The sequence below is a fragment of the Taudactylus pleione genome, unplaced genomic scaffold, assembly GCF_031769625.1.
Source record: "Taudactylus pleione unplaced genomic scaffold, aTauple2 ptg000201l, whole genome shotgun sequence".
Lineage (NCBI taxonomy): Eukaryota > Metazoa > Chordata > Amphibia > Anura > Myobatrachidae > Taudactylus > Taudactylus pleione.
The window spans coordinates 6,475,001-6,495,000 of record NW_028284603.1 but is presented as its reverse complement, the minus strand read 5'-3'; the positions used below and the strand labels follow the sequence as shown (position 1 = coordinate 6,495,000).

The window sequence follows — 20,000 nt, the reverse complement described above, 5'->3', positions numbered from 1 at the left end:
GTGTAAATAATGTGACACAGGTATGTGGAGGTGCAAATGATGTGTGACAGGTATGTGGAGGTGTAAATTATGTGGGACAGGTATACGGAGATGTAAATGTGGGACAGGTATGTGGAGATGTAAATTATGTAGGATAGGTATGTGGAGGTGTAAATGATGTGGGACAGGTATGTGGAGGTGTAAATTATGTGGGACAGGTATATGGAGATGTAAATGTGGGACAGGTATGTGGAGATGTAAATGATGTGGGACAGGTGTGTGGAGGTGTAAATGATGTGGGACAGGTGTGTGGAGGTGTAAATGATGTGGGACAGGTGTGTGGAGATGTAAATGATGAGGGATAAGTATGTGGAGATGTAAATTATGTAGGACAGGTATGTGGAGGTGTAAATGATGTGGGACAGGTAGGTGGAGGTGTAAAAGATGTGGGACAGGTATGTGGAGATGTAAATGATGTGGGACAGGTATGTGGAGGTGTAAATGATGAGGGACCGGTATGTGGTGGTGTATATGATGTGAGACAGCTATGTGAAGGTGTTAATGATGAGGGACAGGTATGGGGAGGTGTAAATGATGTGGGACAGGTATGTGGAGGTGTAAATGATGAGGGACCGGTATGTGGTGGTGTATATGATGTGAGACAGCTATGTGAAGGTGTTAATGATGAGGGACAGGTATGGGGAGGTGTAAATGATGTGGTACAGATTTTAGAACTAGTAGACAAAAGCTGAAAAGTGTTTATTCCAACTTTTAAACACATTTGTATAAAATGCTGAAAAATTACTATACAGACTACTGTAAGATATCCCTGGCTTGGAGACGACCAGATCAACACACCTTTGGCTTCATTGTTGAGAAGGTTTGGTATGTTTACAAATGGAGTACATATTTTGTGTCGCCTCCAAATCCCCATATAAAATTTCCAGAAATTTGGTCCCCCTGGTTGGATCATTATAGAGTATCCCATCCCTTCTCCCATGGCCTTGAGTGGGTGTAATTGTTTGGTGCTTGCTGATCAGAGTTTGGCTCCCACCTCCTCTCAGACTGTTTTATACTCTATGATAACTGTTATTTTGGGTGTCTTATTCAGTACTGTGCTCTCCCCCTTCCTTTCCTTTGTTTTTTTCCTTTCTGTCCCAGCCCCTTTGCTTTATACTTCTGAAAAGCAATAAAGTTAGCAAAAAAAGGAAACCAAGAAAAAATTACTATACAGACATTTGTCTTTACCCCAAAATGCTGGAAAGACGTTAGGCCCAGATTTATTAAACAAGTAACATTCTTGTTAACTCTCGTTACTAATCTTAAATGGTGCTCCAACCAATCAGCTCCCAACTGTCATGTGTTTGAAAAATGACAGTTAGGAGCTGATTGGTTGGAGCACCATTTAAGATTACTAACTATTGATAACAAGGATATCACTCGTTGATAGATCTGTGCCTAATTAGCTGAAAACGCTGAGTATAATTTTTCAACCATTAATAAAAAGTGCAAAAATCAGCCACTATTTAAGAACCATAAGTGCTTTCCTTATGGCCACTAATAGCCCTCTATATGGTCCTGCTACATCACTTGCCAATGTTTTTGGGTCCAGGATAGTTTTCCCAATTTTTCAGGGATCCGGTCTAAAGATCTACAGTAAAAGGTAGACAATGTCCCTAACATCTGGTGTCTATTTAGACAAAAGGTCGAAAGAGACAAAAGGATGACAGACTAAAGGTTAGGCGTTTAGGGTTAGGCACTTACCGGAGGGTTAGGCACTAGAAGGGATGGTTAGGGTCAGGCACCTACCCCGACAGTTAGGGTTAGGCACCAGGAGGGGGGGTTAGGGTTAGGCACCAAGGGGAAGGTTAGGATGAAGATTATAGTAAGGAAAAATAATAATAATAATAATTGAGTCCACCATTTACATGTCGACCTTCTGAAAATGTCGTCCTTACAGGTTGACATTTAGTGTCGACCTATTGACTGTCTAACATCTGGTGTCTATCTAGACATGGTCTACATTTTTACTGTAGATCTTTCAATCCACATCCACTTTTTCATGAGGGTCATTCCGTGTCAAATCAACACACTGATTTTACCACACCAGTTCAGATTTTGTTAAAATTTGGTATATATGGAGAGTATATATGTAGTCTAAAAAAAAATACAAAATATTATTTAAATATATCATGTTTCCAAAAATTGTAAATTTTTTTAAAAATCTGTCAAAAACAAACCAGCACCATATTTTCAAATCGCCATAGCAGCTCTCCTAATTAAGCTAGAGAAGTTGTGAGTGGTGTCATTTTACTGTGTTTTTTTTATGCAATGTCCTACGATATACAACACAATAAGCTTTGTGGGGAAAAACTTTTTCCAAAATCAAACAGAAATATTTGATCATGATAATCTCAAAAAGTGCGTCGACAAAAAAGTAAAAAAAAAATAAAAATCTGGAAATAGTCTATACTAATGTTAAATGTTTGTCAAAATGTAAAAGTGGGAGGATAATGGGTTCATAGTTAAAAATAATTTTAAAGCAAGGTAGTTTATTAAAAAAAGCCGGGTGTATTACAAGTAGTAATAGGTAATAATATATTTGATGGCTTCATTAGTTTAATTATATAAATCAAATTGAATAGAAATACTTGACATTGTATTAGTCAGTCAACAATGTTAGCTGAAGATAGTTTTTAAAGTGTCAACAGGAGACATGACAAATTCTTCCAGTTGGAGTTATAGGGTTGACTTTGCATAAGACATCTATTAGAGGTATACATAGTACATCAGGCTTCCTTGGATAGAAGAATGATGGTGAAGGTCTAGTTGGATGAAGGAAGGTCACTTTTAATTCGTCTTCATCATCATTCTTGTCCATCACATAAGCAAGCCACCATTTCTTGTTATACACAACAGACATAGCCATTTATTTGTGTCAACTTCTAGTTTGTCTAGAGATTTTGTAACAAATACTGTAGATGATGTTGTAGACTTAAAAAAGTTTTCCACAGATATTTTTGATGTACTGGAATCAACAGATATAAAAGCATGATACTGTTGTGTTCCGTGAATAGTTACTGACTGGCTGAAATGATCATTCAAAAATGTTTCAGACGCAATAGTCTTCTTGCGTTGTGAACGTCAAATTAATTCCAGATATATTGTCTACTGCCCATTCATAAAGTTGGAGAGGTGTGAGGATTTGGTTCTCATATGGACATTGAAGGCTGGCTCTAGCTGCCAGTCTCTTGACTGAGCCGCCAGCTCCATCACAGGGGCCTTTACCATGCGCTGTGGACGAAAAATGCCACTCGGCCTCAACATCAAAGTCTAGCTTGTGACAACACAAGTTTGTGAAGTTTTTCTTGCACAGCTTGCACAGACATGTTACAAACTGTCCTGCAATACTGAGCATGATTCCTGACCATTGATTCATGAGAACAGCGTGATTCATAAACAATGAATTAACATTATTGAAGATCACTATTTATTTTCTTGCAAGCATTATGCATTGTTTTTAGTTAATAAAGTCAAATAGGAACTTTTATAATTAGGCCTACAATATTTGAATTTTTATAAATTCTCTTAATTACTTTTTGACAATCTCTAGATGTGAGAATATATAATATCTATATTATATATTCTCACATGTAGATATTGACAAAAATTAATTAAGAGTATTTATATTTAATTCAAATATTGAGTGCTGGGCTAATTTTAGTTGTTCCATCATATAATTGTATTTAAAAGTAGGCCCTGATTTTTTCAAACGTAGTGCCTACTCCTGTTTGAAATGATTTTTTAACTATGAACCCTTTAACCTCCCACTTTCACATTTTAAAAACATTTAACATTAGTATAGACTATTTCCAGAAATGTTTTGAACTTTTTTGTTGAAGCACTTTTTGAGATAACCATGATCAAATATTTCAGTTTGAATTTGGAAAAAGTTTTCCCTCACAAAGCCTATTGTGTTGTATATCATTGGAAAGGGCATATAAAAACACAGTAAAACGACACCACTTAAGTAACTCTCAATCTTAATTAGGAGAGCTGCTATGGCGACTTGAAAATATGCTGGTTGTGCGTTTTTGACAGATTTTTGAAAACTTTAAATAGCCATATTTTGGAAATGGCATGAGATATTTAAATAAAATGTTGTATTTTTCTTTGACTACATATATACTCTCAATATATCAAATTTGAACAAAATCTGAGCAATTTTAACAAAAAGTGTGTTGTTTTGACACGAAATGGCCCATGACCTTCTCCCAGGTCACTTTATGAAGAAAAGTCAGGCAACCTCGCGGAGTGTATCTCGAATTGGCATTTCTCAAGTGCATGCAGTCACGGAATGTATTCAAGAGTCACGAAACAAACTCGCTTTCGCAAACTCGCTCCTAATTGAATGGACCCCATTGAACATTCAAATTCTTAGAATAGAAAGCTATTGGCATTCAGTGCTTGTAACCTCCATGATGCCAGGTAAATTACATCTGGGGGTGAGCTGCAACTTATTTATTCCCACACAGTCCTGGCTGTAAACATAGATGAAAGGTTAGAAGCACACTATAAAAGAGTATCTAAACAATTAACAAGAAATAACATTTTATAAATGATTCTGATGGCCTACAATGTATATTTTTTGTTACAAATGAAATTAGACTTTCGTATGGAATATTTAATGTTTTTCCAAGTATAAAGTGATTAAAAGTTAAGACATCATTGATTAAAATATGTACTGTAAGCACTAAAACACACACCTAGGGCTATATTTACAAAGGGCTGGCGCTGAAAATTTAAAGCGCCACTCACATTCAGTGTCAAGCCCGATGTGCTTTACACTGAGTATGAGTACTGCTTTAAATTTTCAGCTCCAACGCCCCGAGAAGTGGTGGTTTAGAAAAAGCTGCCGCTTCGTGGATATACCCCCTTAGCCCTAATCTGAAGCTCTGCGACTAGTTAATATTTTTTTTAATTGATCATCTTCCTTCTGTCCAATTAGTTTTACCGATAAAACTGGCCTAACCATTACAGTCAGATGCAGGTGTGTGCAACAGTCAGACACAGGTGTGCATATCATGGGGGATTCGGTATGATTATGTGGCCGGCGGTTCAAATCCCAACAGCGGCAGCCCGACAAGGATGAAAATCCTGATCGTCCCAAGGTAAGTATTAACTAACCTATTCTACCCCCTACCCTAAACCTCCCTTAGGGGTGCCTAACCCTAACCTCCCCCCTGAGTGCCTAACCCTAATCCCCCCTCTAAGTGCCTAAACCTAACACCCCCTTCCCCGCCTCCTAAATCTAAGTCCCCCCGGGGGGAGGGGGGGGGGGTGCCTAACCCTAACCTCCCCCCGGGGGTGCATAAACCCCCCTTCCCCTAGCCTAAACCTAACCTCCCGGGGGGGTGCCTAACCCTAAGTCCCCCCCCGGGAACCCTAAACCTAACCCTCCCCCCCCCGTCGCCTGGCTTACCTTCGATTGGTAAGCCGGGTGTCGGTCTTCCGGCGTAGGGAAAATGACAAGCATTGGGATTTCGATGCCTGTCATTTAACCCTTCCCGGGATTATACAGTCGGGAAGCCGGCGGTCGAGATTCCGTCCATCGGCTTCCCAACTGTTTCCCATCATGGGAACTGTGAGCAGGGGAATAGCTAATTTTATGGTAGCCCATGCAGCTGATATGGGGTCCAGCAATATTTACCCATCTGCTTGTGGAAAGTCCATATACTGCTCTTGGGTTCATGTTCGGGGTTCATGGATGTGCAGTGGGGCCCTGTTCGGGCTTTCAGTTGCACTGAGATAGAACACAAAGCCCATATGAGTTCCAAGAGCAGGGGGTAGTTCCTGCACCCGCTCACAAGAGCAGAGGGTAGTTCCAGCACCCGCTCACAAGAGCAGAGGGTAGTTCCTGCACCCGCTCACAAGAGCAGAGGGTAGTTCCTGCACCCGCTCACCAGATAAGAGGGTAGTTCCTGCACCCGCTCACAAGAGCAGAGGGTAGGCATCGAAAGTGGTGAAAATTTTTTTGCTATGGAGCTGGAAAACTGCTAGTCGCAACCATCTTTGCCAAGTAAACATTAGGCACATGCCATTACTACAATAACACCAGGCACACAAGTCTCATACCAAAAAAAACAACTCATTTTTAGTATACAAGAAGTCTAAATTTAATTTGTTATCACAGAAGAGGCCCATATAATTAATTAGCAGTCATTTTCCACTTGTCTATCCCTAAGACACTAGTATTCTCCCCTGTGCATTAATATGAGCCAAGGGCACAAGGGTTATCAGGAAAGAACATTGTAGAGCAGGAAAGAAATCTGCAGGAAGTAAGTCACATACTCCATGTTGCTGTCATGCTTGACTCTGCAGAGTGATGACAGGGCATACAACTGCACAATAACGGAGACTAATTACATTTTAGAAATCAGGAATGGTATACCACTAGTGAAAGGATGTAAACTAAGACAGCAATAGTCAGATTGGGTTTCCTCTCCATTTACTCCCAATCCACTGCAGCAGAATGAGTGCTGCTAGCCTCTGCTTCCCTACAATGGCTGCCAGTGATGTAACACCTGAATCACATGAAACTAGTCAGACTTCTCAGCATGAGAAATGCACAATTTGTCTGCTAACAGTCACCAGTTAAAGTAGTTTAACCTCCTAAATGTTAACACTCTGTAGGTAACACTTTTTTGGTAGACCAAACACCAGCTAATGTAATCATTTGGCATCTTTGTACCATATGTGGGCTACAGTGTCATATCCTCGCAACACTCCTAAAGAACTCATAAAAAGGTGAAACTGGGTATAAAACTTGTACTATACTTTAAAATATGTTTATTCAAAGAGCGATTAAATCAAAAACAAAAAATTTAAACATAAAACATTATAATATATAATATTACATAGATTATAACATAATATGAAGATAAAGGAGTATAAATTGTTTAGTGCGTAAAGATTTAACCAAATATATGTCCAGTATGCTACCCGTTCTATCCTCTTGGTGAAAGCCGAGAAGCATAATGCTGGGAGACGGATGAATTGCGATACTTAGGCGGTACAGTGCACAGGATCCTAAAATGAGTTATTTACGGGCTCCAGGTGAAGCTTGACAACACGTGGAAAATTTGGGGTGAAAAGAGCAAGCAAACCCCTGTCAGAACCACCCCCCCAATTACCTCTCTCCACCACTTTAAGTGGTTTGCTACTGAATATAGCCTATATATAAACATAATATCGCCATGCACTGTGATATTGACAGTAATCTTGTGCAATTGACCCTTTATTTCAGCACATTGCCCCTAACAGGAACCTGATGGTTAATAATAATACAATTAAGATTGTATTAAAATATATGTAGTCTAGAGCCCTGCTGCCACTGCTTGCTACCATATGGTACTATATAACGGTTATAGGATGGAAGCTGAAGACCAAGCATTACATAGCATTTTGAATTAAGGGACAGTCACCAATACAACATATTCCTACTTTGTAGTAAAGTCTGTTACATTCACATAATACATAAGCAGATATACACGTGCAAAATGTAATTCAGTTGGTACCTGGAGATGCTATTGGGACTATATTAAGTATAAAACTTGCTAGATACAGGTAGTGGACAAGAAAAATGGAAACCCAAATATAAAAGACACTCAACAGGGAGCTGTGACCTGTATGCACCATGAAAGTCCTGTATGCACCATGAATTTAAGACTACCAATGTTTGCAATTATGCTGGGGAGATGCAGCACCAGCCGGCTACAAGTCACTCAACTGATGCCTGATTGATGGTCCTGGAGAACAGACTCACACAGAAGAATACTTCATAAATGGATGGGTTTAAATCTGGTGACTGAGACAGCCATGAAATATGGACAATATCAAATCACTGGGTGGCAACCCATGTCCTGGGATGGCTGCATGGATGTGGCATTGTCATCCTGGAAGACAGCTCTTCCATTAGGAAAAAGTGTTGCCACATAGCTAATCATTCAATACCATTAATTAGCATTTACCTTGCTTTCTAAAACAATGGTTGCAATCAAACCATGGCAAGAAAATGGACCCACAACCAATGGAACCACTAGAAACCTTGCATGCTGGGAACAAGCACTCAGGATTGTAGAGCTCATTAGGTTGGTGCCCCACATGCATTTGTCCATTTGATGAGTATGAGCAGTTTATGGACTGTAACCCAACTATGCTATTCTGTTCTGTGGGGATCATTATTGATGAAACGGTCTGCTGGCCGCATACAATGAAATCTGCAGTTGGCTCGTCTGCTTTAGCTTTCATTTTGAAATTTATGCACAGTCCCCGCTATCCTAAAGTATGTGTTTCCACCAACCATTGCCCTTTACGGACGATTATTTGGCCCTTGCATTTCCATGCTGAAATTAACTTACACATCATTGCTTGTGAAACATTCACAAATGGAATTGTCTTTATCAATGAAGCTCTTGCCAATTATGCACCAAAAATATCCCCTTTTTTCAAAGCGGTCAAAGTCTCCTCTTACAGTCATAATTACAGGCTATAAGAGCAGCCCAGCATTTCTATGTATGACCCTGTCCGTACTGGGATGTTAACTGCTTAATTAACACGAGTCACACCTGAGGGAAAGTCGTTCCTTCAATATAATTGGTGTTCACATTTGTTTTCTACTACCTGTATGTGGTAAGGTCAACCTAAGACCCCTTAGGTTTTGGTTCTCTGCCTATCACATTACACTAATCGACAATAGGAGGAATTATTGCATAAAAAAGAATATTTTGCAGTGTAGTAAGCAAAAGTATGGGGGCTATCAGATATATAACTCTACTAAATTTGTTTATGACCAATAAGTAGTTAGAGAATGGTTTTAACAAAATTCAAGCCACAAACACTTTATTTTATAATTATAAAAGACTTTTGGTAAACTTTTAGAGAGCTTTTCTCACACTTCTCTCAACTGAGCATCTTAGTTTTCTGCAAATTACAGTATTTTGCCTTATTTGTTCTTCCCTTTACACGAACCTTCTCTTCTGCCATGGATTAACTTTGTTCTAGATCAGTATATACTTATTTGTATCATTTAGTCAAAAAACAAGGATTTGAAGACAAAATGGCCAGGTAAGACTAGTGTATAGGTTAGGACAGGAGCTGTGGCATGTCCCCTTAAAACAACAAGGTGTACCAGAGATTTGTCTGATCAGCTCCCAATTTATCCATCATTTCTGTCCGCTCTTTGGCTATTGTAACCTACCATAAGAGCCCAGGAACGTAAAAGGTATGTACCGTAATACTCTTCATATACTTTGTACTGTGGCCTCTCATCACTGCGACTAATGGAGCAGGATGCATCAGTGGAAATATGCTCTCTATTTTTAAACAAAGGCCTGTGAAATACCCCTGTAGTTTTGCTAGTTGGAAGCATGGAGTTTATTGCAGGAAATAAGTTAATTAGGTGGATTCCTCTTTAAAGCTGCATTACCGCCTATTAAGTAAAATATTTTCCAAGTAGTAATTAATCTTTAAGGCCTTCACTATGTAACTAAAGGGGCATACACACGCGACGATATCTTTTAACAATAATGATATATCGTTCATACCGTTCAGTGTGTATGCAATGAATGATCAACGATGCGTGCTCCCGCTGGATGATAAAGATATCTATCATCGTCCGTACATTCAGGCCAGTTTGGACGCTATCGTCTAGAATTGCCTGTCCAGAGATGTGGCAGGATGACTTCACTGAAAGATATCTATCATAGCTATCCATCAGTGTGTACACCCAATATCGTTTGTCCTGCACTACAGAAAGTTCAGGAGAAATCGTTCAGCGATATCGTTGATGCAGCACATCGTTCCGTGTGTACCCAGATTTAGCCAGTTCAGTGTATAAACTATGCAACTTACTAATTCTGAATGAAATAAAAAAAGCACTGCAGAGTTTATTTAAAAAATTTTTTTTTTTTTAAATGTAAATTTACAAGGAAGTTTTAAGTAATCAATTAGAAGAAAAGTGGTTTTAAAGGTATACATTTTTGCACTAAAACATTCAAGAACAATTTATAGTACCCCAACCAACAATTTACTGAGCTGTACAGACTGAGAACAATGACATAACTAGTAAAATCACAGAAATAGATCTTATTGCTGAACTCCTTGTTTTGTCAAATTTTCCACAACTAAACACAAATGATCTTTTCCTCATTTCAACATACGTTTGTGCATCATACTCAATAAGGAGAGTTTCACTAACAATAACAAAGAATGTTTCAGTGGAAAATAAATAAATAAATACATTTAAAAATGAGTCTATTTATACTGAATGAGCTGTATGAGGAGTCCTGGTTCACCTGAAATTCTTATGCGGCACATTAAGCATTCCACGTGCCTAATATTGGTTGCTTTGTCTGGAGCTAAAAAACCATTATAATGTCCATTATTATCCTATCATGCATGTTTGTAAACGTGGTAAGAAGAAGACAGCAAAAGGCCCTCACTGACCTGTAGTCACATCCCGACCACACTAACAGGCCCCAACACCCCCCAAAACTGAACGTGTACAATTTGACCACCTACGTCAGTGTTTCTCAACTCCAGTCCTCAGGAAACCCCAACAGGGAATATTTTACACATCACCTTGCTGGAGCACAGGTGTATTCATGACTGCTTGACACAATTTAAAAGATCCACAGTTTATACTAATTACTTCACTTGTGATTTTGTTGGAGACCTGGATAACATGCGCCGTTAGGATTCCCTGAGAACTTGTCTACTTGTTTGACCAAATTGGACATGAACTTTGTTCACAGCCCATGTGTGGATGGGTTTAGTTACTTGTGTGGCTAATGTGGGAATATCAGTACGGCTAGAAAAGTGTGTATATTATGCAATGCACTATTATTATTGCTAGTAACAATTAGTTGTACAAAGCCAAGGCTTAATATTTGACAATAATTAAGGGCTGGATATCTTACAGTCTCACTATAATACATATATATCTTTCTTGGACAGAATGCCCAAGTATTATATAAACAAAAAAAAGATATAACATTTAAAATAGGATAAAATATGCAGTCATTTGCTAATATATTTGTCATTTATGCTTTTTATAATTTTGAGTAGATTGGCTTAAACTACTACTAGAAGAGTAACAGAAAAAAAGTGAATTTTAAAAAGAGATAGCTAGACATAGGGGTAGATTTACTAAAGTTTCTAAAACAGACAAACAGACAAGCAGTGGTGTAGACTATATCAACCAATCAGATTCTATCATTTTCCTACTGCATTCTAGAAAATAATATGCAGAATCTGATTGGTTGTTATGGCAACACGACCACTTGTCTGTTTTAGAAGCTTTAGTAAATCTATCCAATAGAGAGAAAAAAAGATAGAAATAGATAAATAGATAGCTCTAATGACAATAGACAGTTACTACCTGTGGCCCTTGCTAAAAAAAAGAAATAAAAATATGTGCTTTCAAATTAAAGCCTGGAGCGTGGACTAGGTTATAAAAATTCTCAGCTAGCGACTCTTACCTTTTTGTTGTTTTCTTTAATATCTTGGGGGTTGAGGGACTTGTAGTCACTGGAGGAGAAAATGGCACAGTGGGTACAAACAAATCTTTTTTTAAAAAAAAGCAAGTTAAATCTAAAAAAAATGAAAAAAAATTGTACAATAAAATCATATGGCAACAAGTAATTTTTCAGCAATTCAATCAACAAAACTAATAGTGTGGAAAATTAAAACGGACAAAAATATATTAATAAATAATCTGAATATGGCTGATTTCAGCGCCTACAGCTTTTTGTCTAAAATAGGAGGCAAGGACCAGGGGATGAGCTTTGACAGCCAAATTTGCCATGTGGTAATCCCTTGTCGTCAGCGTTCAAAGAGCTACAGGCTTATTTCCCTCATCTCATTTCAACACGAACAAAATTTTTAATAGCATCTTGAGGTCAGTAGTTTCTATAGGATTAAGGTAAAAAAAAAAAAATCATAAATGAAATGGAAGCTTAAAATGAAAGGGGGACATTGATAGTCAAAAAGGTACAGAATGTTAACTCTTTGGGCAAAGAAAAAAACATTCCACAACTGGTGTCAACATGACATCAGGGTGCATGATATCAGGATGCAGTTACTTTATAACTACATTATGTACAGAAGCTGCAGTCTGCGTACTTACATTAAGTCAGGTCTAAAGTAGTTTAATATTGCACAAAACGCCAACCCGTTCCTCCATGAAGTAGTGAAATTGGTTATTTTTACTCCTCGGTAGGTTTTTGTCACTTCTTTGCACCATGTGAGCAGTGACTGGCTAGCGTTGGGTTGTCTCCCCAGAGTTGGACTCGGTAATGGGCTTGGCTGAAAAAGATTTTTACAAAAAGGGCAAACAGTGAGTGGTGGCAACAAAATATATACCATTCTATGACATCACACTTCCACAAGTACTGCCTAACTAATCACACTATTTGCTGCCAACCCCAACAGGATAGGCAACTTATTAAAAAAACAAAGCAAGTTAAAATTACTGGCCAGCAATGCAAACTTGTGCCCTGCCTACTTTGCTCCAATTTATGGATGTATGTTGCAACCCAACTGTGCAAGAAACTAAACATCTATACTATTATACCATAGTTGTCTTAGATATATACCTTACTTTTTTTGTCATTAGTTGCTAGATTTCGTTGCTGCCTAAGTGAAGCTATATGGAGACCTTATGTTGCAATGCCGCAGAATTTGCATGGACTGCGATGTCTAAAGTTACATTTTTGTGCCAAATAGAGGTTTGTGGATAAATGCAGATGGCAGACATTGGGCCTGAGTTGGATGGATCTCTGTTCACAGACACAAATGGCGAGTATTTGCATTCGGCGCATGTGCAGATGAGAACTCACACTTTTTTGCATCTCTCTGTCCTATTCGAAGAGGGAGAGATCTGTCTTTCTGCGAAATACGATAACCAATTTTGAGGCAGGATCTGGGCGGTGATAATACAATCACATGTATACCCTGATTTGTGGCCAGCATGGCTTCCCATTTACAGGCGTACGCACCCCCACATTTGCATAAGGTGGTAAGTCATGGTTCTGTGGATGCCCGCAAATACGTGCAACTCAAAATCAGCCGCAATTGGGTATCCAATTAGCCGCGATAACAATACGTTTTCACCGGCTAAAACTTTTTGGACCCTTCAAACTTATTTTCCGCTTATCACATGTATGCGCACTCCTGTTTATCGTGCAATCCAATTACAAAACTGGCGATAACACATTTGCACGATAATTCTTGCAGGGATGACAGGCGAAAAGTACTGGCGAAAAATGTGGAAATCAGTCTGTACCCCAAAAAAAGGTAACTAATATTGGGGAACATATAGAATTATTTTATTGGCCATAATCAAAGAGTTTTTTTAAAATAGTGTCAACTGGCTGTTATATGCATTTTCTATAACAGTATAAAAAATATAGAAAGATATTTTCTTTGACCAAAGGTAATGCTCTAGTTAAATTAGGGGTACATACAATTGGGGTAATTCTATTTTGAGTCATTTTAGTGCACTTTTAAATTAAAAAAAAAAATACACCTGCTGCAATGCAATGTTTAAAACACCTGCCCCATTCCATACAACCCCCCAAAATACCTAACCCACTACTTTAAATCCATTTTCTGAACTTTTTACATTTTCACCCCAAAAATGATGTCAATATTGGCCCAAATAACCTTATTCAAAAAAATATTTTGTCTAATTAGTCATTAAGGGGGCTGTCCCAGAGGTTCTGCACCAAGTTCCGACATTTTAGACCAAAAAAATAGGGATTTTGCACAACTTTCACCTAATCAGAAGTGGTGAAAACTAATTTGCGATAACTGCTATGGAAGACTTCGGATCACGGCTAATTGGATAGCACGATAACCATTTTTAGAGAAAAGTTTTCACAAGTGAAAACTTTGACGAAAAATGGGTTATCGCAGCTAATTGGATACACCCCTATGATTACAGCAGGTTTAAATGAATGCAAAACACATTAAATAAATATATATATATATATATATATATATATATATATATATATATATATATATATATATACACACATACATATACACTTTTCACATAAACAAGCCAATGGAAAAAATGTTCACAGATTCAAAGCAAACACATTTAAAATTGAATTTTGCATTCATTAGCAGAGTATGACCATCTGTATCATCAGGCAATGAAGGACATGCTTATTTTATTGAAGTAAAAAATACTGTATGATCTCCACCCCTGATAGTAATCTTTTGATGTCTGCAATAGCTGTCAGTTTGCAGAGACACACAGTTACCGGCTACACTGAGCTGTAGCCCTTGGCGAGCCCCGTATGACAGATTCAGCGACGAACGGCGGCTCTAGACTTCTGTCTGGAAAAAATGGTGCCGACTGAAGGAGTTTGATTGTAATTCAGACACTTCAGGCACTATATACAGCTCTGTAACTGAAACACACCCTTACCAAAATGAAGTCATGTAAAATTATCTTTTCAGTTACAATAGGGGAAAAAAAAATGACAATCAAAAATTAAAAGAGTCCTTCAACATTTTGCCATCTCTTTGATGACAAAACTGAAAATGGATATGACATGTTACAAACAAGGTCTAAGAAAAAGTACTAAAGCATTTGATGGTTGAATTTAAATTGATTTTGCAGCACACACAAAGCAAATACACTGTACAACAAATTAATACTTTTAATTTGTTTCCTTTGTAAAAATAGTCGTACATCACTAATTTGAGGTCAAGAAAAACTAAAATGATTTCAGAATGTTGTTACTAGCTCTATTTTTTGAGCTACACTACTTGCACTGTACTGTATGTACATTACTAATATAGTCATAGTGAAAAGCTATTTTTAAATAATCTGATATTTTCTTGATAGAAAATAAATAAGTTGTATTAATTCAAACAATCACAAATAAGAACACAAAACGAAACAAACATACAGCATACGAAACAAACATACAGCATACGAAAGTACTATCTAATATAGTGGCCTATTCATGGGGTGCTTTCTCTTTGCTTGTACTCCTCTTCTGGGGCCTCTCTTGTCACTGTCCAACAGTAGTGATCACCTACCCTGATATCTTTGTTCCATTGCTGAAATGTCTTGGTGGAATCGCTCACTGCTTGTCACTCAGTGCACCACAGTTATCTTGTGTGGGTAATCCCGTGAATTGCATATATTTGAATAGGGGAGGGGACAAATAATGGATTAATTTAATTGGGTCATTAGGCCCCGCCCTCCTCTGCGCAGAATGCAGATTGCTCGTAAGATTCTCTCCATTCTGCCCACTTCACTAGGTATACCCCTACATCGTCATAAATGGGCTATATCTCGGAACTCAGAGCTAACTGAGAGTTTTAAATGTCATATTCATTCTTTGCATGCTGAAATCAAATAGAAGTAACTATTTTCACATCAGAAACGTTTTCATTGTTGTGCAGCTCTTTTTTTTAGCATTTATTTTTAAACGTGTGTGATGTAATATGTGGGTCTGGCTAGTTACTCCATACAGACACTGTATGTGTGAATGGGGGTAGATGAGGACAGAGGAGGGACTTGGGCAAGCTTTAAGGCTGGATCCACCTCCAAGCTCATCATTGCAGGGGCCAACCTGTGGCTCTCCAGCTGTTATGAAACCAGCTGTTATGAAACTACAAATCCTACCAGCTGATCAGTGGGAGTGCATGCTGGGACTTATAGTTGCACAACAACTGGAGAGCCAGTTTGGCCAGGCCTGCCCTACAGATTTTGAGTGCTTGTAGCACTTTATACTCCAGCAGAAGCATGGAGAGAGACTGCACCATTTTCAGGTCAACCAGCAGCTATCTACCATGCAACACAATCAGCCAGGGCCTGTATCCAAAATGGGCAGGACAATGGCGCAATGTTTAGCTTGCTGCTGCACAGCGCTGAGGCCTTGGGTTAATTTCCCACCAAAGCAGTTGTGTGGAGTATGTATGTACTCCCTTCCAACATCGCTCCAGTGTGTACCCACTCTAGTGTAATTCTCTTTTATGTAGCAATAAGCAAAGAATGTATGCTCATACGGTTAGTTAATAAAATCTGTAAGTAAAGCAACTTTGTTGATGGCGTTGGACTTAATATGAAAATAGCAGTTTTATATAATGGAGGCTTTGATTTATTTACAGATATACAAGTTTGCAGCCATATACAAATATCAATAACACTGTTTTATTTGGATGAGTGCAAATCATTTTGATCTAGCCTTTTCTCGTATTAGATGCACTCCATGTACGAGGATATGATGTTTTTTTGTGAGCTGTAAAGTTCTGTTTTCGATTTAACAATGTTTAAAAAAAAAAAAAAAGTGTATTTTAATGTTATTTTGAACAAGAACCTGATTTACTAACGGATATGGTTAATAAAAAAAGGACATTTTTAATTTGAATGCAAGAATAAAGGAGTTAACAGGAAATGACATTGAACACTGAACAATGGATTTCCAAAACGAGAAAGTTTAAGAGCCCCTGGTCTAAACCCCCACACCGAGCATATGTGCTGCTCCGCTCTCCAAGAACAATGAACAGCACAGATACTCAGTATATACCCACTTAATAGCAGCTGAGTCAATCAATACATGAATCATTTGGACAGACCCCATGTCACAGTGACAGAAGCACCTGTTCTAATGACAGATGCCAAAATACACCTGTCAGAATACGGAGTAAACTGTTGAGGGGGTCTTAACCTTGGATTTCTTACCCTAATTCAAGTGGTCTAAGGAAGAAAAGTAATAAAACCAGTAATGCCATGAAAACATTGTTTGCCTTTTTTTTCTTTTAAGTATATTTTATTAATGTTTCAGTTAAATATAAATGGCGGCTGGGAAGGTTTACAAAGAGAAGAAGGTCTGGATACAATACGTCTATGTGTAAGTTACTATGCATTGCATTTCACTGTTAAAATTTTCAATCTAAAAACTGCCTAATCCCGATGGCTGCATCAGCTACAGCGGCTGTCACGTGACAGTCCGTTCCGGTAAGTATACCTATCCTATCGCTATCTCTAGTGCCTAATTCTAACCCGCTCCCCCCATAACCGAACCCTAACCTCCCCCTAGTGCCTAACCCTAAACCTACCGTCCTGCAGTCTAACCCTAATGTAGACATTCTGACAATGTCATCATGTTGCCTGTCAACATTTTAACAGCATAACTGTCGACATTGTGGAGTCAACATTATAAATGATGACATTGCTGTCGACCTAATGGCTACATCGCTCCAAAATTACATCTATCATATACATAGATTCTACCAGTGCAAAATCACTATTAATATTTGAAGTGGATGTCCATAGGAACTGTACAGTAGTCATGAGAGTGTATTTAAGAGGAAGAAAAGGAAAACAAGAACGTCATAGTCACAGGGGCATATTTACTAAACGCAGAGTTTGTGTTTTTATACAAATTTACATAGGTTTAGCAAATATGGGATTTACTAAAGACAAATCCAATGGAAATTGACAGAAAATAGAGGATTCAGCCAGCGAATGATCACTACCAGTGAATGGTCATTTTCAGGTTTAAATCAGTAATCATACATTTAATGCATACAATCTTAGATTAGATCTATTATGTTTTATTGATACAAGTAATATTATTCATTTGCTGGACTTGTCTGTTTATTTGCTAACATTGTGCGTTCAATCACTGGTTATTTCTACAACTCTCCTGTTTTTTGCCTTGGGGGTGGGGGGGGAGTGCCTAACCCTAACCTGCCCCTGGGGGTGCCTTACCCTAACACTCACCCCCCCCCCAGGGGTGCCTAACCCCCCCCTTCCCCTAGCCTAACCCTAAGTCCCACCCAGGAGCCCCTGACCTAACCCCCCCCCCCCAAGGCCGTCCGCACGCGGCACCCGGCTTACCTTCGATCGGGATGCCGGGCGTCGGTAAAACGACAGGTGTTGGGATTTCGACGCCTGTCATTTGACCCTTGCCGGGATTAGACAGTCGGGATCCCGACTGCATACCCTCAAAATAGTTTTATGTTGTATTTTCTACATACACCATCCTCTTAAATGTGAGAATACCCTTAACCGTTCATTCACTGGTTAATTCACCCTACCAGTTTAGAAGTCAATAGACCATCGGACCAATTATCAATGTTATTTCAGCTAGAAGAAAAGAACCCTCGGATTTACTAAGTTGCGGGTATAGAACAAACTGGAAAGCGGACCGCCAACCCACCCAATTAATAGACCTGGTAAAGTTATGTGAAGCACTATATAAATCACTATGATCTGTACAGGCTTTGATTTAGTAATAAGCTTTAATAGATGTAGAAAATGTTAAAAAAGAAACCCATGGGGTCCCCCTGCCCCAAAATTATTGACAAATCCAGCACTAGGCTGAACCAGTCAGGGTAGCTGACGCTATAACAGGTGGACTTATCATAGGGCTGATTGTCCTTGGGGAGGTGCGACCCCATTTTTTCACTATGATCTGTGCAGTGCTTTTAAATCCATCGCAGGTTGATGGCGGATTTCCATCAGATTTGCTGCAGAATAGGGGGTTGAAATCGAACGAGTATTTACAGCGGATGCTCGCAGGCAGCTTTGCAATTCCGTCTGTGCAGATATGGTAATGCAGCAGGAGGCATCATGCCTCCTGCTGCATTAGTATTCCGAGCTACGTTGTCCATCGGATAGTCTGCGGAACATCAGCCGGCTAAGGTGACCCATGGGGTCATGCAGCCAGCTGCCGCAGTTGAGAGGAAGAAGCCAGGAAACCTCCGTCAGCTGTCAGTTTCAGGTAATGCAGGACATCGCAGCTCCCTCCCCACCCACAAATGGCAGCAGACTGTCAATTACTGACAGTCTGCTGACAGTCTCCGTGCTGGATCACAGACCCGTTCTGCACATGCGCAGAACAGGTCATGCGCCAGCGCAGATTCCCGATCACCGGGAAACTGCATTCAGCAGTGCACGCTACTTCAGGGGTCAAGATTTCAGCCATATCCTACTCCTACTTCTATGCATGTGGACCTTTTGATGTCTCTAGAAAGAGGAAAGGAAGTATTCCAAATTTAAGCCGTTTAGGCAGAATAGTTTAAGGGCAAATTTTATGTTATATTTGGTCCTTTTGCTAAAAAAAAACCTATGGGATTTGCAAACAATTTTTCAATCCTCACACATTGTTTCCCAAGAATGAAGCGGAGTCAACAGCAGATGATCTTTGAGCAAGATCCCATAGAGGATACTGGGATGATAGTCCAAGTAAATTCACTTCTATGTTTACCCAAGCTCTTATGAAGGCATCAGCATGTCAGAGAATACTGAATAATATTTGATGCAGGTAGTATTTCTTAATATTAGGAAAGCCTAGCCTACCATCCTTAGAATGTTTGTAGATAATGCACATGCGAACCCTGGGTCTTCACACTGTCCAAACAAACCTTGAAATACACTGTTGAAGGTTCTTCAAGAGAAGACTCAAATTGGGAGAGTCTGAAATAAACAAACAGAGAGTCTGGGGAGCACCATATGAGCAGTCCAAGAAATACATATATTATTCTAGTCACCATGTTCCTCTTAATCATTTCAATAAGTGGGGCGAAGTTAACTGAAAAAAATTGATTGTACATTTGGTCAGATGAACTCCCATGTTTTAATTGTTTGCCAATTAATAGTGTTCTTGAGCAGACTCAGCGGAGACAATGGCAGAAAATCTAAATTTATTTAGCAATTTATAGAGCTGTATCTCCTTACATGGAGGTGGGTAAACAGAGTATGAAATTCTGTGAAACCATTGGCCAAAAAAAGTTGTATTATAGGGACACAACACCATGAGTAAAGTGTCTACTAATATCTAGTGCCTGAAGGGTGTGACGTTTACAGGACCAAGTAACTATATCAAATGTTTCTTCTGCATCCAAGGTCACCACCAGGGTTGGAGAAGTATATTGCTTTCCCAGTTTTATCTGTCACTTCTCAGCTTGAGATGAAACCTAATCAG

General features: G+C 38.9%; 1 protein-coding gene across 8 annotated transcripts in view; it reads right to left on the bottom strand.

The window, feature by feature from the left end:
• EHBP1 (EH domain binding protein 1) overlaps nt 1–20,000 on the bottom strand; it is a 396,634-nt gene that overhangs the window by 181,726 nt on the left and 194,908 nt on the right. For all 8 annotated transcript variants that reach the window (XM_088477209.1, XM_088477211.1, XM_088477210.1 and 5 more), the window contains 2 exons: nt 12,167–12,345; nt 11,520–11,568 (listed from right to left, as the gene is read on the bottom strand). In XM_088477209.1, the coding sequence (XP_088333335.1) occupies nt 11,520–11,568; nt 12,167–12,345 (228 nt within the window). The remainder of the gene's footprint in view (nt 1–11,519; nt 11,569–12,166; nt 12,346–20,000) is intronic.